The sequence below is a fragment of the Torulaspora delbrueckii genome, chromosome 1, assembly GCF_000243375.1.
Source record: "Torulaspora delbrueckii CBS 1146 chromosome 1, complete genome".
NCBI lineage: Eukaryota > Fungi > Ascomycota > Saccharomycetes > Saccharomycetales > Saccharomycetaceae > Torulaspora > Torulaspora delbrueckii.
This window is the reverse complement of record NC_016501.1, coordinates 1,143,691-1,163,420: the sequence shown is the minus strand read 5'-3', so window position 1 is coordinate 1,163,420 and position 19,730 is coordinate 1,143,691. Positions and strand designations below refer to the sequence as shown.

Sequence of the window (19,730 nt, the reverse complement as noted above, 5' to 3'; positions counted from 1 at the left end):
CTTTAAGAAACAGACTGAAATCAACTCAACCATGGCATCAAGTATACCGACCATTGTATTTACATGCCTGGCTGTACTTATGTCGATTCTTAGAAAGTACAAGCCTTTTAGGGATTGGGCAAGCTCATTGTTAGAGACTTCACTTTCGGACTACTTTCTGCCGTCTAAACAGGCTATTGTAGCGACACCAGAATTCAAGGTGGGAAAACCTTCCAATCGATTCAAGGGAACCAAGGGCATCACACTTTATGAATTAACACAGTCTCTAACGCAATTACGAGAGTACTTTGCGAGAGCCCAAAGACAAAACGGCGTCATCTTCAATCGAGCAAATGAGTTGAATGAAGAGTCATTGGAACAATTGAGGGAAATCTCCTATTTTACTAAGATCCAAAAGGTAAATAAGAGCATTGAGGAGAATAACAAAGTTCTAGAGGCTGTAATAAAACATGTTCTCGACAAACTGGTCAAGTGCAACATCGCTGATTCGGAAGATGAGACCCTTCCAGATCAGCTCAAGACAATATGTGCAGACATAGGCTATCACTTAAATGAAAACAATGAATTGAGCTTTACCGGTGATGCTGTAATCCTCTCAAATTCTAAGTCCAATCAAGGCAGTGTGAATGAGGCTATTGGTCATTTATGCAGAGACTGGAGCGCTAATTTCGAATGCGAAAGGCAACCCATCAACGATTTTGTTCATGAAAGAATTACGGAGAGGGTCAATATATCGAATGAAAGCAAAACTTTGGTCGTTGTACCTGGAGCTGGAGTCGGCCAATTGCCTTTCTTCATAGCTAAAAGCTTCCCACATTGCCAAGTCGACTCCGTCGAATGGTCTTCTTTGATGTATATATTCAATGAATTTGCGTTGGGCCATGGACAGGATGTCAGAATCAGACCATTCGCGCAGCATTATTCTGGTAGCCTCGATACACAGAGCCAAATCCGAAGTTTCGAAGTACCTTTGAGCAAGATTAAGAGACCGGCCAATTTGGCCTCATATTGGGGAGATTTTCGCCAGTACACGACCAACACCGAGCATTATGACCAGATAATCGTCTGTACTGCCTTTTTTATTGACACAGCTGAGAACGTATTTGAATATTTGGAAGCAACTGAGCAATTAAGCGCTCACTGCAAAACACTACATTGGATTAATGTCGGTCCTCTAAAATACGGCACAAGGCCTCTAGTGCAATTCACTGCCGATGAACTCAAGAGACTGCGTAAGGTAAGAGGCTGGAAAGATCTTGTTGAGACACGCACCACAGATTACAAAGAAGGCTTGAATGGATATTTAACCAATACTGAGTCTTTATATCAGGGCTATTACGGGTTACTTAAATTTCACACGGTTTTCGATAAGACATCTAATTAAATTACTAGCTCTTAAAAATATTATCACCTTTGTTTATTTGAAGCTTTTTATCTTGACCTCCACTGATAATGCCAACATCCTTTGCCCATCTGACGGCGAAAACCTTATCGTTGATACCTTTTTGAACCGATGGATCCTCTCTAGTGATAGTGTACATAGGAGACGTTGCTCTGACGTCCCAAACTTTGACCGTACCGTCATGAGATGCCGAGCATAGCATGTATTCATTCTCGGGGCAAGTGTCCAGGGACACAACAAAGTTCTTATGACCAATTAGTTGTTGTTGAGTAATCTTTGCAGAAGAGTCAACACGTAGATCATGTAGAGTAATGTGTCTTGCACTAGAACCACACGCGAGTAAATGTAGACTAGGCAATTGAACCATTGAGAGTAACGAGTACGAGGTAGTCTTTGTGTCGACACAACGTGCTGTCACCAAATCCCAAGTCTTTATTGTGTGATCCTGCGAGACCGAGTAACCCACAGTGTTGTCAGTCAGGTCGAACTTAGCTTGTTCGACTGGTCCCGTATGGGACTGTAACAGCGACAAAGGACCACGTCTTCTGATGGACCCATCCTTCATTGACATCTTTCTTCTCTTTCTTGCAGCGGTAGAGATCTTGTTGTTGGTACTATTTGTGAGTTCTTCCATGGGGTCGACTGTAATCATTTCTTTGTAAATCGTAGACCAGAAACCAATAGAGTTATCATATGAACCAGACAAAATTCTCGAGTTATTCGAGACATCAACGGATACCACTGGTGCCTTGTGACCTTCAAGAATAGCCAAAGTCTTACCTTCCTCAATATTTTCCTCATCATCATCATCCTGAACAACTTGGTCGTGCTTAGTCTTCCATAGACGCAACGTACGGTCATTACCTGCAGAAACCAATCTTGTGTCTGAGATGTATTTCACTGCACGGATAGGACCTGAATGACCACTATATTGCTTATCAACTTTACCTGATAGATTCCAAGTTCTCACAATCCCATCATAAGAACCATTTATAATGTGTTTGTCACCGACGTCGATAGAACTTATCCAGTCCTCGTTATTGAAACTTGCCAGATAAGAAGGCGGAAGCACAGCTCTTGTATATTCCACGTTCAATGAACTTTCACTAGACAAACCTTTCCTGGTTAGATAATCTTGCAAAGAAGTACGCAAAAGCTCACCATCGATCAAAAAGTCAAATGGGACAGCAGTTTCCAACTCCAAAAGATGGTTAACGATCTCAGACAGACCGTATCTTTTTAGTGAAATTGGAGCATAGATGGGCGTATCCTGAACATGCAATGATTCATCCTGCTCACGGGTGAAAAACTTCAATCTAACTTGTGATTTATCCTCAGTCATCTTCAACAGTACTTTTCCACTACTTAGAACAGCCTAGCGAACTATGTTATGACCTCTTAATTCTCTCGATGAGATGAGATGAGATGAGATGAGATGGTAATTTTTCAAAATTTTTTCAGTATACACTACATCTGAAAAAATTTCAATAAGAAACTACTAATAAAGACGTTTAATGGCTATCTAATTGAGTTGTCTCACTTGCGCAGTTACCGACCAGAGCCATGGGAAGGGTATTTTACTACCACAAATTACCCCGGACAGTATGAGGACGCTCATGAGTATAAGTTATAAATTTACATTATTCTAGCCGTTCTTTTCCCCTCTGATCATCTACGACTAACAAGATGGCACAGTGAATAGAAGGCATTCGTATCACCTTCTTAAAAACTGTAAAGAGAGATTAGAAAGAGAGATAAAGTAGTTAAGAAGTTGTTAAAAGCTTTTAGTTTTTATAGTCTAAATTTGCTAGACCATCACCCGGCTTTGAAAGCATTTAGGGCTAAAATTTGCCGCCGACAACTCCAGTAGCACTGTAATAATGCTTCAAGAGGTTAAGTTCCTTACGAGCTACTTGTGTGCTCCAGGAAATGGGTCAGTGGTTGGATGGCTCTCTAGAGAATAGATCAGAGTTTCCAGTGAGGCAGAAAATATTCTTTTGGAGTATGATGATTTGCTACCTAACAGTGGATGAGGTCTAAGGGAAGAAATTAGAGAAAATGGACCACTGCCGTAGCTGAAAGTTTACTACAGCTCAAGGTAATGATGAGAGGATCCATTATAGCTATTATTCGGTTTAAGAGTTTCGGGGAACAGTGGAAAAACTGTTAAAGTTACATCTAATGAAGATCTCGAGTCGATATAACAATAAGGCATTAAAACGGAGTACTAAAGAGGATTTGAAGAAGTATACTGCGAAGCTAGAGAATACCATTGATATTACCGCCGACATCACGTGATGTATACGGTTCTCGAGTCTTTCCTTTTGCCGAGTGAAAAATTTCAGTATGACTCTCATATTTCAATTACCGCCCTGGTAATAATTCACCAATATTCATCACTATTGACCTTTTCAAGAGTTAAAACTTTCAAGATGGCTTCGTCAGTATCAGGTCCTATCCCATTACCAGAATCGCGTTATGATCTTTCCACTTACTGGGGAAGAGTGCGTCATTGCATGGAAATCGTGGACCCCACCATGTTGTTGACCACCTCCAAAGACCTGGCTCATGCAAGAGAGATCGTGAGTGCTTATCGTCATGGTGAATTGAAGGAAACTACCCCAGAATTTTGGCACGCAAAGAAGCAGTTGGATTCCACGGTGCATCCAGATAACGGTGAAACCGTGGTTTTACCGTTCCGTATGTCATGTAATGTCCTATCAAACTTGGTTGTCACTGCAGGTATGCTTACGCCAGGTTTGGGCACCGCTGGTACACTCTTCTGGCAATGGGCAAATCAATCTTTGAACGTCGCTGTGAACTCTGCTAATGCAAATAAATCACACCCAATGTCTACGAAGCAGCTGATAACGAATTATGCTGTCGCTGTGAGTGCATCGTGTGGTGTTGCAGTTGGTCTGAATAAATTGGTTCCAAGATTAAAAAATTTGAAACCACATACAAAGTTGATTTTGGGTCGGTTGGTCCCATTTGCCGCCGTTGTGAGTGCAGGTATCGTTAATGTGTTTTTGATGAGAGGTAACGAAATTACGAAGGGTATTTCCGTTTTCGATTCTAACGGTGAAGAAGTCGGCAAATCTAAGAAAGCCGCTGTCATTGCCGTTGGTGAAACCGCTCTCAGTAGAGTCATCAACGCTACACCCGTTATGGTTATCCCACCATTACTCCTTGTCAGATTACAAAGATCCCTCTTAAAGGGTAAGTCTCTGGGGGTTCAAACAGCTGCAAGCCTCGGTGTCATCGCTTGTACGGCTTTCGCAGCTTTACCCTTCGCCTTGGCACTCTTCCCACAAAGACAAGCCATCCACCTAAACAAATTAGAATCTGAATTGAAGGACAAAAAGGACAGGGATGGTAAACCAATCGAATTGGTTTACTTCAACAGAGGTATGTAAACTACTCCCATGAAAGCTTATAGAATTATAGATGCAACAAATGTGAAGTTCAAATTTCTATCAAATTAAGTACCAAGAGTCTATTTAAACTATCCAAGGCAGTGGGCATTTCCCAGGAAGTAAAAATTCATCCAAATGCTTTTTGTCCATCTCTCCGTTAAATATCTTGTAAATGCGTTCAAGGTCTTGGTTGCCGATGACCTCGTTGGGCAAGAAACTACACCCGACTCCACCAAGTTGAGTCTGGTACAACTCATACCCATGTTCCGTTTCCAACTTCTCTCTGAACTCTTCGATCGCTAATCCATTTGCATCCTTCGTTAACATTGTGAGAGCACAACCACCTCCACCAGCTCCAGTTAGCTTGGTTGAACCAATTCTCAAAGTATCGCTTAACGATCTGACAATTTCCAAACCTGGATGAGAAACGCCAAGGGCCACTAACAAACCATGGTTTACTCGAACTAACTCTACCAACTCTTTATGATTTTCGTCATTCAGAGAATCCAGGATCTCCGCGCCTCTGATAGCTAGTTGTCCCATGGCTACAAGAATGGGCTTGACGATATTCGGTTGCCTCGAAACGAGATCCCTAACGCTTGAGACAAGGTTCTTGGTAGAACGTGGAATTTTGGTGTAGGTCAATAGCATGGGCACCTGTGGAAAATCCTCGACAAACTCGAAGTTGGTAGCGCCGTCCATCTCTCTCTTGAACAATACTGCATTACCGTATGTTGCCACTGCGTTATCAATACCAGATGGTGTACCGTGTATACACTTCTCACACACAAACGACCACTCATTAATTAGTTTCTTGTCCTGTACCGAAAATTCATTGCTGGAGTCGATCACACCATTCAACCTGGTCATCGCCAACACCAAAGCCACCGAAAGTGATGCACTCGATCCCAAACCAGCTCCAATTGGTAAGGTAGACTTAACAGTAAATCTCACACCTCTAACTTCTGGACATAGGCACAAGTACAAGTATGAGAAGGAGAATGCCGCATGATAAGATAGGGAATCCTTCAATTCCGAATGCAAAACTTTTAAAGCTGCAACCAATTTGCTCGATAGCTCTCTAGTATTCGAACGGGCCTCATCCAAAGCCTCCCGATTCTCCAAAATACTACGAAACTCATCATGAGACCACTTGTGCTTGAATTGGATGTCGGGAAAGTCCAGCTCTACCGCGTTGGAATCCTCATGTTTTGAGACTAAAAGATAAGTTCTCAGAGAAGAGACACTAGCAGCAACAGCAGGCTCACTATAGACAGCTGAATGTTCACCAAAGATGATAACTTTACCGGGTGCCGATGTCAAGAAAGGTAAGGACATAACTTCACAAAAAAAACCAATTGAGCTCTGGCAAAAAAACCACTAAAAACCAAATAGCCAAAAGAACTCCTAACGATTCAATTGAGTCCCCAAGGCCTGTACAACCAACACGACCGGCTCTTTTAGTTCGTTGAATATTTCAAACTCAATTAGAATTTCATCTTCGAAGAAGCGGGTCGCACTATACGTGCAAAAAATAGTTAATGGCTGCAAATCACTGAAGGGATATAAGAAACATAACCACTTTAGCAACAGTAAAACAGATTAAAAAGCTTCATTCAGCTCGAAGAAACTAGTCTTCTGAGATCACGGTTATTGATTTGCTATAAAAGTTGATAAATGCAGGAAAAGCAGGAAGCGATCTTCCGCTCAGCGGACATGTCGCTTGTCCAGCTGTATATCCCTCAGGAAATAGCTAGAGAGACTGTTTATACTCTGGGACAGCTTGGTTTAGTGCAGTTGCGTGATATGAACACTAAAGTTCGTGCTTTTCAGAGAGCTTTTGTCGATGATATTAGAAAATTAGACAATGTCGAGAGGCAATATCGTTACTTCTACAAGCTTTTGAACAAGCATAAGATAAATTTGCTAGAAGTGGAGCTTCCTGAGGAGAATGGGCTTGTTGAGCTAGCACCAGGGACCGGCAAGATTGACGATCATGTGCAGAATGCTTCGTACCTTGAGGACCGTTTGGTGCAGATGGAAGAGGCTTCAGAGCAGTTGGAGTTGCAAAAGACTGATTTGGAGCAGTACAGATTCTTGTTAAAATCTGGTGATCAATTTTTCTCTAAGGATATTCAAGCCGGTGTTGGTGCTGCACCAGATAACGATGACGAAGAGATGAATGTCGGAGCTGCGTTGCCTTCTTCTGTCAACTACGTGACCGGTGTCATTTCGAGACAAAAAGTTGGCATTTTGGAACAAATCTTATGGAGGGTTTTGAGAGGTAACCTTTACTTTAGGCACGTTGAATTGGCAGAACCAGTTTATGACGCCAAGACCAAGGGAAAAGTTTTGAAAAACGCATTTATCGTATTCTCACATGGTGACTTAATTCTAAAGAGAATTCAAAAGATAGCTGAATCGCTGGATGCTACGTTGTACGACGTCGAATCATCTGCAGAGGCTAGATCTGCACAGTTAAGTCAGACGAATCAAAGCCTAGGTGATTTGAACACTGTTTTGGAGACAACGTCGACCACTTTGGACAGTGAACTATATGCTATTGCCAAGGAACTAGACTCCTGGTACCAAGACATCTCGCGTGAAAAGTCTGTATACGAGACTTTGAACAAGTTCAATTTTGATGTGAACAGAAAGACCCTTATTGCAGAAGGTTGGGTCCCAAGAGACCAACTGCTTATTTTGCAGGATAAACTGGGCCAAATGACGGCCAAACTGGGCAACGACGTTCCATCGATCATTCAGGTGTTGGAAACTAATAAGACTCCACCTACGTTCCACAGAACTAACAAATTTACAGCTGGTTTCCAGAGTATTTGTGACTGTTACGGTATTGCTCAATACCAAGAGATCAATCCTGGTTTGCCCACCATTGTTACTTTCCCCTTCATGTTTGCCATCATGTTTGGTGACTTGGGTCACGGTACTTTGATGGCTATGGTTGCCCTTGTCCTTGTTTTGAATGAAAAGAAAATTGACAGAATGAAAAGAGGTGAAATCTTCGATATGCTGTACGGTGGTAGGTACATTGTGCTGTTTATGGGTCTATTTTCGATGTACACAGGTTTCCTATACAACGATATCTTTTCCAAATCAATGACTTTGTTTAAATCCGGTTGGAAATGGCCTGAACACTGGGAAATTGGTGAGGCGATCACTGCGCACCAAGTGGGCACTTACCCAATTGGTCTCGATTGGGCATGGCACGGAACTGATAATGCGCTTCTTTTTGCAAACTCTTACAAGATGAAGCTTTCCGTGCTTATGGGATTCATCCACATGACTTACTCGTACTTCTTTTCTTTGGCTAACCACATTTTCTTCAACTCCTGGATCGATATTGTCGGTAACTTCATTCCAGGTCTATTGTTCATGCAGGGTATCTTTGGTTACTTATCGGTTTGTATCGTTTACAAATGGGCCGTGGACTGGGTCAAAGATGGTAAACCTGCTCCTGGTCTATTGAACATGCTGATTAACATGTTTTTGGCGCCAGGTAAGATCGACGATGAGCTTTATCCACACCAGGCAAAAGTACAAGTGATCTTGCTACTTGTGGCTTTGCTATGTATTCCATGTTTGCTCATTATCAAACCTTTGCATTTCAAGCTCACTCACAAAGACCACGAGCTTGTTGCCACCGAAGACGAGTTAGAAGTTGAACAACTACTAGGTAACGACGAACTTGCTGATAGCGATGAGGAGGAAGGTGAAGAACATGCTCATGACGAACAATTCAGCGATGTTATGATTCATCAAGTGATCCACACTATCGAATTCTGTCTGAACTGTGTGTCGCATACCGCCTCCTATCTACGTCTGTGGGCTTTGTCATTGGCTCATGCGCAACTGTCTAGTGTTCTGTGGACTATGACCATTCAGATCGCTTTCGGTTTCACCGGTGCTGTCGGTGTCTTTGCAACCGTATTCCTATTTGCGATGTGGTTCGCATTGACCTGTGCCGTGCTTGTCGGTATGGAAGGTACTTCTGCCATGCTGCATTCTTTGCGTTTGCACTGGGTCGAGTCGATGTCCAAGTTTTTTGTCGGTGAGGGTTTGCCTTACGAACCATTCATTTTTCAATACGCAGAACTTGGTGCAGAAGCACCTGCAGGACCTGTGTAGAGTTGCGAGCTTAGAGACTTATATACAAATCATTTATAAAAGACACTAAATCAACAACCTATCAACCTGAACGAGCACCGAAGGAATTCAACTTATCTAGGAAAATGTTGCTTGTTCTGAGATAAATATGAATTTAGATCATCGAAAATTTGTCGGGATAAAAGTAAGCTCTACAGAATAGAGCTCAAGACAACTACGGAATCTCGATGAGCCCAAAATGTCTTCAGTTAGCTTACTTTGCATCGCATAGTAAATGAATAATCTAAAAAGTCATATCTGACTCAATAAGCCGTGTTACAACAAAAAATATGCTAACTTTCTAGATGGTTAACTACTTCAAAATTTCGTCTCCATTCTATTCATGATTTGCTTAATAAATACTTGTGTAGTGTAAAAATGCCAAGAATTCGAACGAGCCTTTCAAACAGCTTAAATTCAGATGTAGGCTCCGATCCCATTGATAGTATGACCTAAGCTAGTACTGTGAGTAAAGAACGTCAAAAAGAAATCGCAGCCCATCATAATATTAGTTGAGGTTGTAGAATAAGCTGCGGCAAAACGCTCAAATCACAATCATTGAGTGGGGTTTCGAATTCTAACTGTACTGTTGTTTGCTCAATACTCGGTAGACGAGCTGTTCAGCAGAACAAGAATCTTTTGCATTACTCTCAATAAAACTACAAAACGTTCATCAATACAATCAATTGTTTCATCATAAACCCATGAAGGTCTTACTGACTGGAAAATTGAGTGAGCTATGTTAGAGAAATAACGTTCGTTATACGAGAAATGGCTTACAAGAAAGCTTCTAGATCGAATACAAGTTATAAAAATTCATGTGATTCTGTGATTCGAAGACTACTTATCTAGGCATTATTGATCGTTTTGTCTTTATTGGATCTGATTTACAGAATCATTTGCGAGTATATATTAACAACATATCTCTCAAAAGATAAACGATTAACCAATCCTAGACTTGCCAAACCATAGCATTACAATCAATTGCAACAACAACACATAGGCAAGCTCAAATACCCTCAATACCAAGAGAACAGCAAATCATGAAGAGATCAATGCATGTCTGCCGCTTGTCCCATTGAATTTTTAAATAATTTTTCAATATTATTTAATTTTCGCAATCTAGAGTTGTGACTCTTAACGTTAAAAGAGCACAATATAGCGAGCCGAGACTCAATTCCCGGTTCTTGGCAGCCCTACAGACCGATTTTAACAGCCGGTACTTCTTGACCACTAAAATCTCACCAATTGAGCTCCGGGAAGGCTGAAAAGTTTTCATAAATCACAACCACATCTAAATAGCGCCAATTAAACCCTGCCCGGCTCGCAGTGTATTCAATAGACTGAAGAAGTGGTCATAGAGAGTGTATTATTCTACAGCTTGACTGGTAGCGCCGCACCGTCCGGGTCACAAGGCCTTCCGAGAGTTTTAGCAGCTAAATGGCTCGGGACCTAGAGCTCGAGGTGTGTCGATCACGCCGTTGCTAGGCGATCTATTGCTCGTTGCAGGTTGTTGTTCTTGGTATTTGGTCTATTGAAGTATACCAGTACCAATTTATCTACTCAACAGTTGAAGCCTTTCTGTTAAGTTTACTACTGTTCAAGAGGGGTAAGATGCCTAATTTACTATCGCGAAATCCATTTCACCACCATGAGGGTGATGGTGGTTTGACTAGAAATTCCAGATCGATTTTGAATTTTATGAATCGTCGACAGAGTAATGATTCTGTAAAGAGTGATAAGTCATCCGACTCTCTTCAGGCCCATTTTACGCATGCTCATGAGCAAGCCACGGCGACGTCTACGACGTCGCCAAGGCCGTCTCATTCGATGGCTGAATTGAAACGTTTTTTTCGTCCCAATGCTCACCGTAAAGGTCGTTCTCCTGCACCTGCTGCCCTTCATAATCATACAAAACCTAATGCGGAGCATCATGTTCATACGCAATCGGCAATACCGCCTAGCTCGGATTCTACACTTTCCCTGTCCAACAACGTTAATATCTATCATGATGATGCCATCTTGGCGCAAAAATATGGTAAAATGGGGAAACTTTTAGGTGCCGGAGCAGGTGGATCTGTGAAAGTGCTTGTAAGACCTACTGATGGAGCTACTTTTGCCGTTAAGGAGTTTAGGCCTAGGAAATCTAATGAATCTGTGAGAGATTATGCGAAGAAATGTACAGCAGAGTTTTGTATTGGGTCCACACTTCGTCATCCTAATATTATCGAGACTCTTGATATTTTCTCCGATTCCCAACAGAATAAGTATTACGAGGTGATGGAATATTGTCCTGTGGATTTCTTTGCGGTCATTATGACTGGTAAGATGTCCCGTGGTGAGATAAATTGTTGTCTAAAACAGCTGACTGAGGGTGTCAAGTACCTTCATTCGATGGGGTTGGCTCATAGAGATTTGAAACTAGATAACTGTGTGATGACCGCAGACGGAATCTTGAAATTAATCGATTTTGGTAGTGCGGTAGTGTTTAGGTATCCGATGGAGACAGAGGTGGCTATGGCTCATGGTGTGGTCGGAAGTGATCCATATTTGGCACCTGAAGTACTGAGTTCCACGAAACGTTATGATCCACAATGTGTTGATGTTTGGTCCATAGGTATTATTTTCTGTTGTATGATGCTAAAAAGATTTCCATGGAAGGCTCCAAGGGATTCAGATGAAAATTTCAGACTCTATTGTATGCCTGATGACTGTGAACATGACTATGTAGCATCGGCAAAACATCACGAAGATCTGCTGAAGGAGAGGAGGGAGAGACGTGAACACGAAAGACATCATACGCCAGCCCACGAACAGGAACCCAGTAGCGAAAAGGTAGAGAATAACGTAACAAAACAAGAAAACAAAGAAACAGAGAAAGAAAAGGAATCAAAACCAGAAGAGGCTAACCATTCACAATCCGAAAAGGTTGGAGAATCAGAGAAGGAGTCAAAACCAAACGAGCCTAACCATCCACACTCCGGAAAGGCTGAAGAACCAGCTAAAGATGTTCATATACAAGATAAAGAGGATAACCAAACATCAAAGGAGCCTGAAAAGAGTGTAGCCGAGAAGGTAAATTCACGTACGCACGACTTGAAATCTGTCGCTTCTCATAAATCCGGAGCAAGTCATCACAAGAAAGTTATACATGGACCATACCGTCTGTTACGTTTACTCCCCCATGCTGCAAGACCTATTATGTCCCGTATTCTGGAGATCGATCCCAAAAAGAGGGCAACTTTGGCCGATATGTACGCGGATAGTTGGTTCAGTGAGATTGCATGTTGCACAATGAGCCCAACAAAACAAGTCATAAGAGCACCAGGCCATCATCACACTTTAGTTAGGGAAGAGGACGCTCATCTCGAGACTTACAAAGTATAAATCAACCCTGTCTCCTCGATGCGCCATGTATAAATGTAATGAACCTATATATCAAGACTTGCTACTCACAGGTTACTTCTCCAAGACTGATAGATTTTTTTGTCCAATTGCTTATTACCAACAAGGCCACTATAATTCAATATCGCCACATTATTGACACCCCATTTCTCGACGAAGAGTTGGCCACCGCCAACAGTAACTGTACCATCGAACCTAAAAGACCAATATGCAAATAATCTCCAAATTAACAAGCGTCTTCCCTCTTCCTCATTAACCATCTTATTCAAATCTTCATCTGCTGAGAATAGCTGTCTCTCAAATATGCAATTGACTAGTTCTTTTCGACTTAGCAGAGTCGGATTGTCATCCATGATATCTTTCAATAGAAACCAGTCGTCAATGAATAAATACTGATGAATACGCATCAATGTTTCGGACGGATTTTTTCTGATGTTCATCGTATCGTAAATCTTCAGCTTCCATTTAGATATATGAGCCACAGGCGTGCGTCTTAGTATGTGAAATAACGAGCTTTTGGAAATGGTGTAAGGCGATTGATATTTTATAGGATTCCACGAAGTCACGTCATTAGTGTGTGTTCGGCAAACTTTCTGATATGCACCAGGAGTAAGGCAGTTGTGGGGTGCTAACTTTGGGAATACATAGCACACCACTGCTGTAAACTCTTCAAAGATCAAGGCTAGTATGAAAAATGTTGGTAACTTCCAAACCTGAGCACGTCTATGATACATTACAGACTGCTTCCTGGTCAAAGGCAGAGCAGTCGCGTCTTTTTTCTGACGTGTGGCGATCTCGTTAAACTCGATCAATTTGCACAGTTGAGTTACTAATGGTGTCTTGGGATCCAGTTCGCATTTCTCAACTAAATTTCTAGTATCCTTTGCCACTCGATAAGTATCTCGAAGTCCATCTTTGTAGTATTTCATCATATGCACTCCAAGACGAAACCATTGTGTCAGAGGTTTTCTCCATTGACTTACCTTATTATCCCTCATCACTTTGTCGAATATCTCTTGCTTGGGAAATACAGTCATTGGTAATGATTTATCACAATTTAAATGCTGGGAACCCTCATCACCATCTTCTACCACTTGAAATTGATTATCTTGGTACTTGCATTTCAAATTCTTCAACAACTCATTTGACCGTAAGCGTTCCTCGAGGGCATCGGTACCATCTATCAAAGCCGCTTTATGCGCCTGGGTCGAGTAACGAAGCAACTTTATCGTCGCACCACGGCCTAACATGAAATAAAGGGCTAAAAAAGACTCCTATGAAACTTTCTTGAGCCAATGTTTTCTGATCTGCAACTTCTAAGATTTTTCAATTTTCATATCTCATCAATCATTATCAATTATTTTACTTGATGCCAGTCGAACGACAAACAGCGTACTAATTTAGCTTGATGTGAATTTGTATAGATGCTATAGATTGAAATTGCGTAGCAATTAGTCTAGCCTCGCATTTATCTGGAAATCTGGCGTGGGCAAGCTTGCTGATCCCTTTTAATTATTGTTTGCATAGCAAATAAGGAAATTCTACCTGCCATTTTCCTTTAATACTTCATCTGCTTTTTTATGGCCGTTTGGGCATCCTGTAATTCCTCATTCCCCTGGTAGGACTTGATGTATTCTTCTAAATTTTCCTTAAATTCAGCGATTTTTTTGTACATAGTAGGAAGCAACTTCTCAGTATCTTGCTGAACTTCTTCTTGCTTCTTTAAATCATATGGATCAACATCTTTATCTTTCTTCAATTTTTCAACATGGGCTGTCTGATCTTTCAATTCTTGTTGATAATAACCTTCTTCCTTGACAAGTCTCTGTAGTGCCCTAACCTTGATCTCCAATTGAGATGGTGACATGACTTTGAAACGATAACGAGGGTTTAAAAGGTATCAAATAGCGGTGCTATATCAGCAAAGTGCTATATCTAATGGCGAACTGGTTGACTAGAGAAGCCTAACGTGAAGAATGATCGTTTACTCGCTATATGCCTACTTCCAATACTACAAGAGTCCATTGGGACCATTGAGCCCTGCCCAGTGGTCCTTTAAATTTGTTACTTATCGCTGTATATGCTACTGCTGCAACTGGCTATTTCAATGGACTCGATCTTTCTTTGTAGAAGTTGAACTTCGGTCAATTTCAAAGTCTCAGGTTCGTCTGCTTCAGACAACTTTTTGTCTTCATCGTCGAATGTGAAAGTCTTTGGAATCAGTTCGATCCTATGTAATCTTACCGGCTGTATGTCGTGTACTGCCTCCGTGTCTGCGCGTTCAATGAAAGGACTGTTGGTAAATCGGAGAGAATTGGTTGCCGTGACGTAGTGTTCATCGTCCAGTGCTTGACTTATTAAAGCACTGCCTAAGTCTGAGAATTCATCACCAGAACTCCAACGATCTGAAGAACTGGTCCCCGTATATTCGGGGCTTGAGATTTTTTCTGACATGACTGGCGATGGAGGACGTAGATCCACGTTAGTTGACTGAGCTACTTCAGGGTCATATATTGTTGGGTCAAGTACTGGAATTGGCTTCTTCGTAAGTTGTCTGTGACTTATGTGTTCAAGTACTCTATCGATCTCGGAATTCAGCAATTGTGGATGCCTATCCTGGCTAGCAGAACCGTAAGCCGATATTATTTCGTCATATAACTGTTCATTGCTGCTCATGGACCCATCATCATTTTTTGTAAAAGCACCTGTTTGAGGCCGTACCGTTATGGGCATAACAATTCGATTGGTCACAAAAATATTATCAATCTCATCCTCCGTAAGCAGCGGTTTGGGCACTTCTTCTGCCAGAGTGGGTAATGTCACCTTTGGAGGCTCTACCCTTCTTAGCGAAGGTTTCTTTGGTCTCTTCTTGAATGGTTTTTTTTTAAAATCATGCAAGAAAAGCTCTGGAACAGATTCCAACCGTTTTCTCAGCTTTATTGTACCACCAAATTTCCTAGAAATTCTACTGCCCAGCCCATAAGACACTGGTTCATCTACTTCGAAGCCATTCAAAGGAATATGTTGTAAGTCATCAGCCGTCAAAGTCAATGAAGAAGGCCGCACAAAATCGACACCCGATTCGACCCTCTCCCCCAGAAATTTCCTGGGCATTTTAGTTTGGTTAAGAGATGGCAATAAGGTTTCTCGAAAGAAACATCTTTAAATTTTTAAGATCTGGCACAAAGAATACCATTTTATATCGATCGACCAGCTAACATACACCCCGCTGGAACTTAAAAAACCACAAAAACGGCTGCACAATAATCACCCGCCATCATTAAATTCTGTAGAATATTACCCAATTCAATTGGAACTGTCAATTAATGTCACACCCATCTTTATTTCGAGGTTCTTTGGATCTGCGAAGGCTGGTAAATCATTTACTGCATAGAAATTCAAAAGGCTGGCAAGTCACGTGACGAGCTCATTTCACGTAGTTCACGCCTTGTTTCTCTTCCCAGTCTTTTAATGCCCTTTCCCACTCGTCATCCTTATCCACATCAATCTCCTTTTCCTGTTGTTTTCTTTCTTCGATTAGTTTTTTTTGTTGTTCGAGCTCGATCTTGTCGTACATTTCCTTGTTATCGATCCAGCGGTCTTGAATATCGTAATTCGCCAGCATGGCACCTTCTCGTGTGGCTTCTGCCCATACAGTATCGCCTCCAATCTCTGAAGCACCAAAGATGTAGCCATTCGCCTTGTCCACGACGCTTTGCAAGTTAATCATACTTTCTTTGTCGTCAACGCACAAAACTTCGAAGGAAACGAGGTTGAAATCAGCAACCATCTCACTAATGACTTCGGTGAGCCTCTGGTATTTCTTCGCGAGTACTCCCGAACTCTCTTGCTCGATGTATGGTTGTAAATACTCCAAGTCCTGCACTTCTGTGTAGTAATCAAGCCTGAAGGGCAATTCACCATACGATTTGAGCAGATCGATCTTGGAGAACACGTTAATCTGCGGCAGATCCATCATAAGCATGGAACGCAGTGCAAGCAAAACCACAGAGACGTACTGTGAGGGTGAAGTGATATAGTAACAGTCTGTCAAATTGACCACACAAAACCTTAGGGAAAGCTCTTTTTCTAGTCTCTTAAATATATGGAACAGTGAAGAATGATGTGTAAACAATTCAACCTGCCCAGGGCAATCAAACACGACATAAGCCCTCTCTTCCTGTACCAACGATTTGACCTGCAAGACAAATAAATCGAGAGACTGGTCCAAAGACTCAACCGCATACATTAGTCCACCATTCGGGCCCAATTGCTGTTGCTGCATGATCTCTTCCAAAGTAATAAAGTCTCGAATATCCACTGAACAAGGGTATGACAATCGATCGTTCGCCGGGTCCATATTCACTACTTGAACATGTCGGCCGACTGCGTTAAAAAACTGATGACACCCATTACAATAAGTTGACTTGCCCGATCCAGGCGGTCCTATCACAATCTGACCAAATGGCATTCCAGGAACGTTCTATACAGCTTCAATTGGTCCTATATTGGTTCATCTCATCGATCTTTGAAGTTTTATAATAATGAAAAATCACCGGTAACGGAAATTTAAAAGGGCCTTTAACTTGGGTGGCGATTCACATTGAATGAGACCAAGCTTTAAAAGCACCAATTGGCCTTTAGAGCAGTTGAATTAAGGCTTAAAAAGGATGTCAAGTAACCACGATAAAGTCACGGTTGCTCCGCTAGTTTTGCTGTCTGTTTTAGACCACTATCAGCGGACTAATACGCCGGAGAACAAGAGATGTGTCGGTGTGATATTGGGGGATGCTTCAACTGATACCTTCAGAGTAACTAACTCATTTGCATTACCATTTGAGGAGGACGAGAAGAACCCAGATGTGTGGTTCTTGGATCACAATTACATCGAAAATATGAACGAAATGTGTAAGAAGATTAACGCCAAGGAGAAATTAATTGGATGGTACCATAGTGGGCCTAAATTGAAGGCCTCCGACTTGAAGATTAATGACCTGTTCAAGAAATACACAAGCACAAATCCTTTACTGCTGATTGTGGATGTTAAGCAACAGGGTGTGGGACTTCCAACGGATGCATATGTCGCTATAGAGCAGGTAAAGGATGATGGTACTTCTACGGAAAAGACATTCATTCACTTACCTTGCACGATAGAGGCAGAAGAGGCAGAAGAGATTGGTGTTGAGCATTTGCTCCGGGATGTGCGTGATCAAGCTGCCGGAGGGCTGTCTATCAGACTCACCAATCAATTGAAATCACTAAAGGGCCTGCAAAGGAAATTGAAGGATATCGTTTCTTATCTGAACAAAGTCATTAACGGTGAACTGCCCGTGAATCACACTATCCTGGGTAAATTGCAAGATGTTTTCAACCTGCTTCCTAACTTAGGTTCTCCAAACGAGGATGAAATGAACTTGAAGAGCGCAGATGTGGTTAATTCCTCGAACAATTTACAAAAAGCATTGACCGTAAAGACCAACGACGAACTGATGGTCATCTACGTTGCTAATTTAGTCAGGTCCATCATAGCATTCGACGACCTGATCGACAACAAGATGCAGAACAAGAAGTTGCAAGAGAGGAAAGCTAAGGAGCATGAGGAAAACAAGCTTGAGGAAGAGAAGAAAACCATCAAAGAGGAAGAAAATGGGATAACTAGTACGTAAACCCAACTGATACATAGCCGAATCATGTAGACAAAGATCTTGTCAAATTTATTGACTTTTTAGCTTATAAGCTTCGTGTCTTAAGAACGAAATTTTTTATGCTAGTACTTAATTTCGAGAACAAAGGTAGAAGAGAAAGGTCGATAGAGGCTATTTGAGTTATCTGAAGTTTTAGCATTAGACGTTGCTAGCCACACGGCAGTTGGGTATTTATGTCTTTCGTTCCGGCTTATCGCCATTGTGTGGCTAAGGGCTTTACGACACGGTCCCTTCATTATACAAGTCCAACCAAATCATTGATTAATGTACGAATATCGTGGATTCGTGGTTTCAAGACAGCCGGAATTGCCAGTAACCAACATTTAAATACTGCTCCCATTGAATTTACACCGAATATCACTAAGAAGAAATGCGATAACGATATCACCGAAACAGCAGCCAAGGCTCTGAGATGTACTACTGATGTCAGTGATAGTAATAGTGAAGTGAAGCAAAATATACCGTTTAGCGTAAAAGCAGTGGATCCATCAGTAAGGAAAGCCCAACGAGAAGCTGTAGTTGGAAAGAGAGAGATATCATTGAAGAAGCGATTGATTGATCCCTATTTACAGCTGAGTAAACCAAGACTGACTATGCTGGTGATGTTAAGTGCTATTTGCTCATATGCTATTTCTCCCTACGCAGCATCGGTAAGTGAGCTCTTATGCCTAACGATAGGTACTACGCTTTGCTCAGCATCTGCAAATGCGATCAATATGGGTCGAGAACCAGAGTTTGACCGACAAATGATAAGAACACAGGCGAGACCAGTGGTCAGAGGTTTAGTGACACCTGTTCAGGCATATAAATTCGCAGCCATTGCTGGGACTGTGGGTACCTCAATTCTATATGTAGGTGTCAACCCCACAGTAGCGTTTCTTGGAGCTGCAAATATTGTACTTTATGCGTGGATTTACACTTCCCTGAAGAGAAAGCATATCATTAATACTTGGGTTGGCGCCGTGGTGGGGGCTTTACCACCCTTGATGGGATGGGCAGCAGCTAGCCCTCTATCTCATCCAGGCGCTTGGTGTGTTGCAGGTTTACTATATGCATGGCAATTTCCACATTTCAATACCCTCAGTCATAACATCAAGAATGAATATAAGAATGCGGGCTACGTGATGACCGCATGGAAAAACCCACTATTAAATGCCCGTGTCGCTCTACGGTATTCCCTATTGATGTTTCCGATTTGCTTTGGATTCTCTTATTTTGGGATAACTGATTGGTATTATCAAATCGATTCTGGAATAATAAATGCCTGGATGTCATTTTGGGCTTTCAAATTTTACTGGCAACAAAGACAAAACTACTCCAAGAAATTTATTAAAGAAGGATTAAGACAAGACAAGGGCTTGATCCTGGCAAATGTCTATGCTAGGAAGACATTTCTGGTGAGTGTGTTGCATTTGCCCGCAGTGTTAATCCTGGCCATTTTGCATAAGAAAGGACGCTGGGATTGGCTGTCCCAAGATAAGGAAGATTCAAAGGCTTTAAAAGCATGAGCTGATCATCATGTAAATAAAACGTCCGCCCACAAACAGTAATTTTCAAGCGACTAAATCGTGAATCCGGTGCTTAGAAGAAGGAGCAAATCATGATCTAACGTCGGCTTGAGAGGGCGTTAGGTTGCAA

General features: G+C 41.7%; 12 protein-coding genes across 12 annotated transcripts; 6 read left to right on the top strand and 6 right to left on the bottom strand.

The window, feature by feature from the left end:
- Window positions 1-31: 31 nt before the first annotated feature.
- On the top strand, window positions 32-1,384 carry TDEL0A06660 (uncharacterized protein; the record flags this gene model as incomplete). Its single annotated transcript, XM_003679161.1, has 1 exon — window positions 32-1,384. One exon carries the CDS (start codon window positions 32-34, stop codon window positions 1,382-1,384), a length of 1,353 nt encoding a protein of 450 aa, XP_003679209.1.
- Window positions 1,385-1,388: 4 nt separating this feature from the next.
- YTM1 (Ytm1p) lies at window positions 1,389-2,744 on the bottom strand (the record flags this gene model as incomplete). The annotated part of the gene is made up of 1 exon (XM_003679160.1): window positions 1,389-2,744. The coding sequence occupies one exon, from the start codon at window positions 2,742-2,744 to the stop codon at window positions 1,389-1,391; it is 1,356 nt and encodes a 451-aa protein (XP_003679208.1).
- A 955-nt stretch (window positions 2,745-3,699) lies between these two features.
- On the top strand, window positions 3,700-4,818 carry FSF1 (Fsf1p; the record flags this gene model as incomplete). The annotated part of the gene is made up of 1 exon (XM_003679159.1): window positions 3,700-4,818. One exon carries the CDS (start codon window positions 3,700-3,702, stop codon window positions 4,816-4,818), a length of 1,119 nt encoding a protein of 372 aa, XP_003679207.1.
- Window positions 4,819-4,902: 84 nt separating this feature from the next.
- Window positions 4,903-6,156, bottom strand: ERG12 (mevalonate kinase; the record flags this gene model as incomplete). The annotated part of the gene is made up of 1 exon (XM_003679158.1): window positions 4,903-6,156. One exon carries the CDS (start codon window positions 6,154-6,156, stop codon window positions 4,903-4,905), a length of 1,254 nt encoding a protein of 417 aa, XP_003679206.1.
- Window positions 6,157-6,495: 339 nt separating this feature from the next.
- Window positions 6,496-8,964, top strand: VPH1 (H(+)-transporting V0 sector ATPase subunit a; the record flags this gene model as incomplete). Its single annotated transcript, XM_003679157.1, has 1 exon — window positions 6,496-8,964. The coding sequence occupies one exon, from the start codon at window positions 6,496-6,498 to the stop codon at window positions 8,962-8,964; it is 2,469 nt and encodes an 822-aa protein (XP_003679205.1).
- Window positions 8,965-10,596: 1,632 nt separating this feature from the next.
- Window positions 10,597-12,369, top strand: HRK1 (putative serine/threonine protein kinase HRK1; the record flags this gene model as incomplete). The annotated part of the gene is made up of 1 exon (XM_003679156.1): window positions 10,597-12,369. The coding sequence occupies one exon, from the start codon at window positions 10,597-10,599 to the stop codon at window positions 12,367-12,369; it is 1,773 nt and encodes a 590-aa protein (XP_003679204.1).
- A 65-nt stretch (window positions 12,370-12,434) lies between these two features.
- PNT1 (Pnt1p) lies at window positions 12,435-13,637 on the bottom strand (the record flags this gene model as incomplete). The annotated part of the gene is made up of 1 exon (XM_003679155.1): window positions 12,435-13,637. One exon carries the CDS (start codon window positions 13,635-13,637, stop codon window positions 12,435-12,437), a length of 1,203 nt encoding a protein of 400 aa, XP_003679203.1.
- A 308-nt stretch (window positions 13,638-13,945) lies between these two features.
- RBL2 (Rbl2p) lies at window positions 13,946-14,254 on the bottom strand (the record flags this gene model as incomplete). The annotated part of the gene is made up of 1 exon (XM_003679154.1): window positions 13,946-14,254. The coding sequence occupies one exon, from the start codon at window positions 14,252-14,254 to the stop codon at window positions 13,946-13,948; it is 309 nt and encodes a 102-aa protein (XP_003679202.1).
- Window positions 14,255-14,451: 197 nt separating this feature from the next.
- On the bottom strand, window positions 14,452-15,501 carry DSE3 (Dse3p; the record flags this gene model as incomplete). The annotated part of the gene is made up of 1 exon (XM_003679153.1): window positions 14,452-15,501. The coding sequence occupies one exon, from the start codon at window positions 15,499-15,501 to the stop codon at window positions 14,452-14,454; it is 1,050 nt and encodes a 349-aa protein (XP_003679201.1).
- Window positions 15,502-15,814: 313 nt separating this feature from the next.
- Window positions 15,815-16,858, bottom strand: GPN2 (GTPase GPN2; the record flags this gene model as incomplete). Its single annotated transcript, XM_003679152.1, has 1 exon — window positions 15,815-16,858. The coding sequence occupies one exon, from the start codon at window positions 16,856-16,858 to the stop codon at window positions 15,815-15,817; it is 1,044 nt and encodes a 347-aa protein (XP_003679200.1).
- Window positions 16,859-17,057: 199 nt separating this feature from the next.
- Window positions 17,058-18,053, top strand: RPN8 (proteasome regulatory particle lid subunit RPN8; the record flags this gene model as incomplete). Its single annotated transcript, XM_003679151.1, has 1 exon — window positions 17,058-18,053. One exon carries the CDS (start codon window positions 17,058-17,060, stop codon window positions 18,051-18,053), a length of 996 nt encoding a protein of 331 aa, XP_003679199.1.
- Window positions 18,054-18,265: 212 nt separating this feature from the next.
- Window positions 18,266-19,600, top strand: COX10 (protoheme IX farnesyltransferase; the record flags this gene model as incomplete). Its single annotated transcript, XM_003679150.1, has 1 exon — window positions 18,266-19,600. The coding sequence occupies one exon, from the start codon at window positions 18,266-18,268 to the stop codon at window positions 19,598-19,600; it is 1,335 nt and encodes a 444-aa protein (XP_003679198.1).
- Window positions 19,601-19,730: the final 130 nt, after the last annotated feature.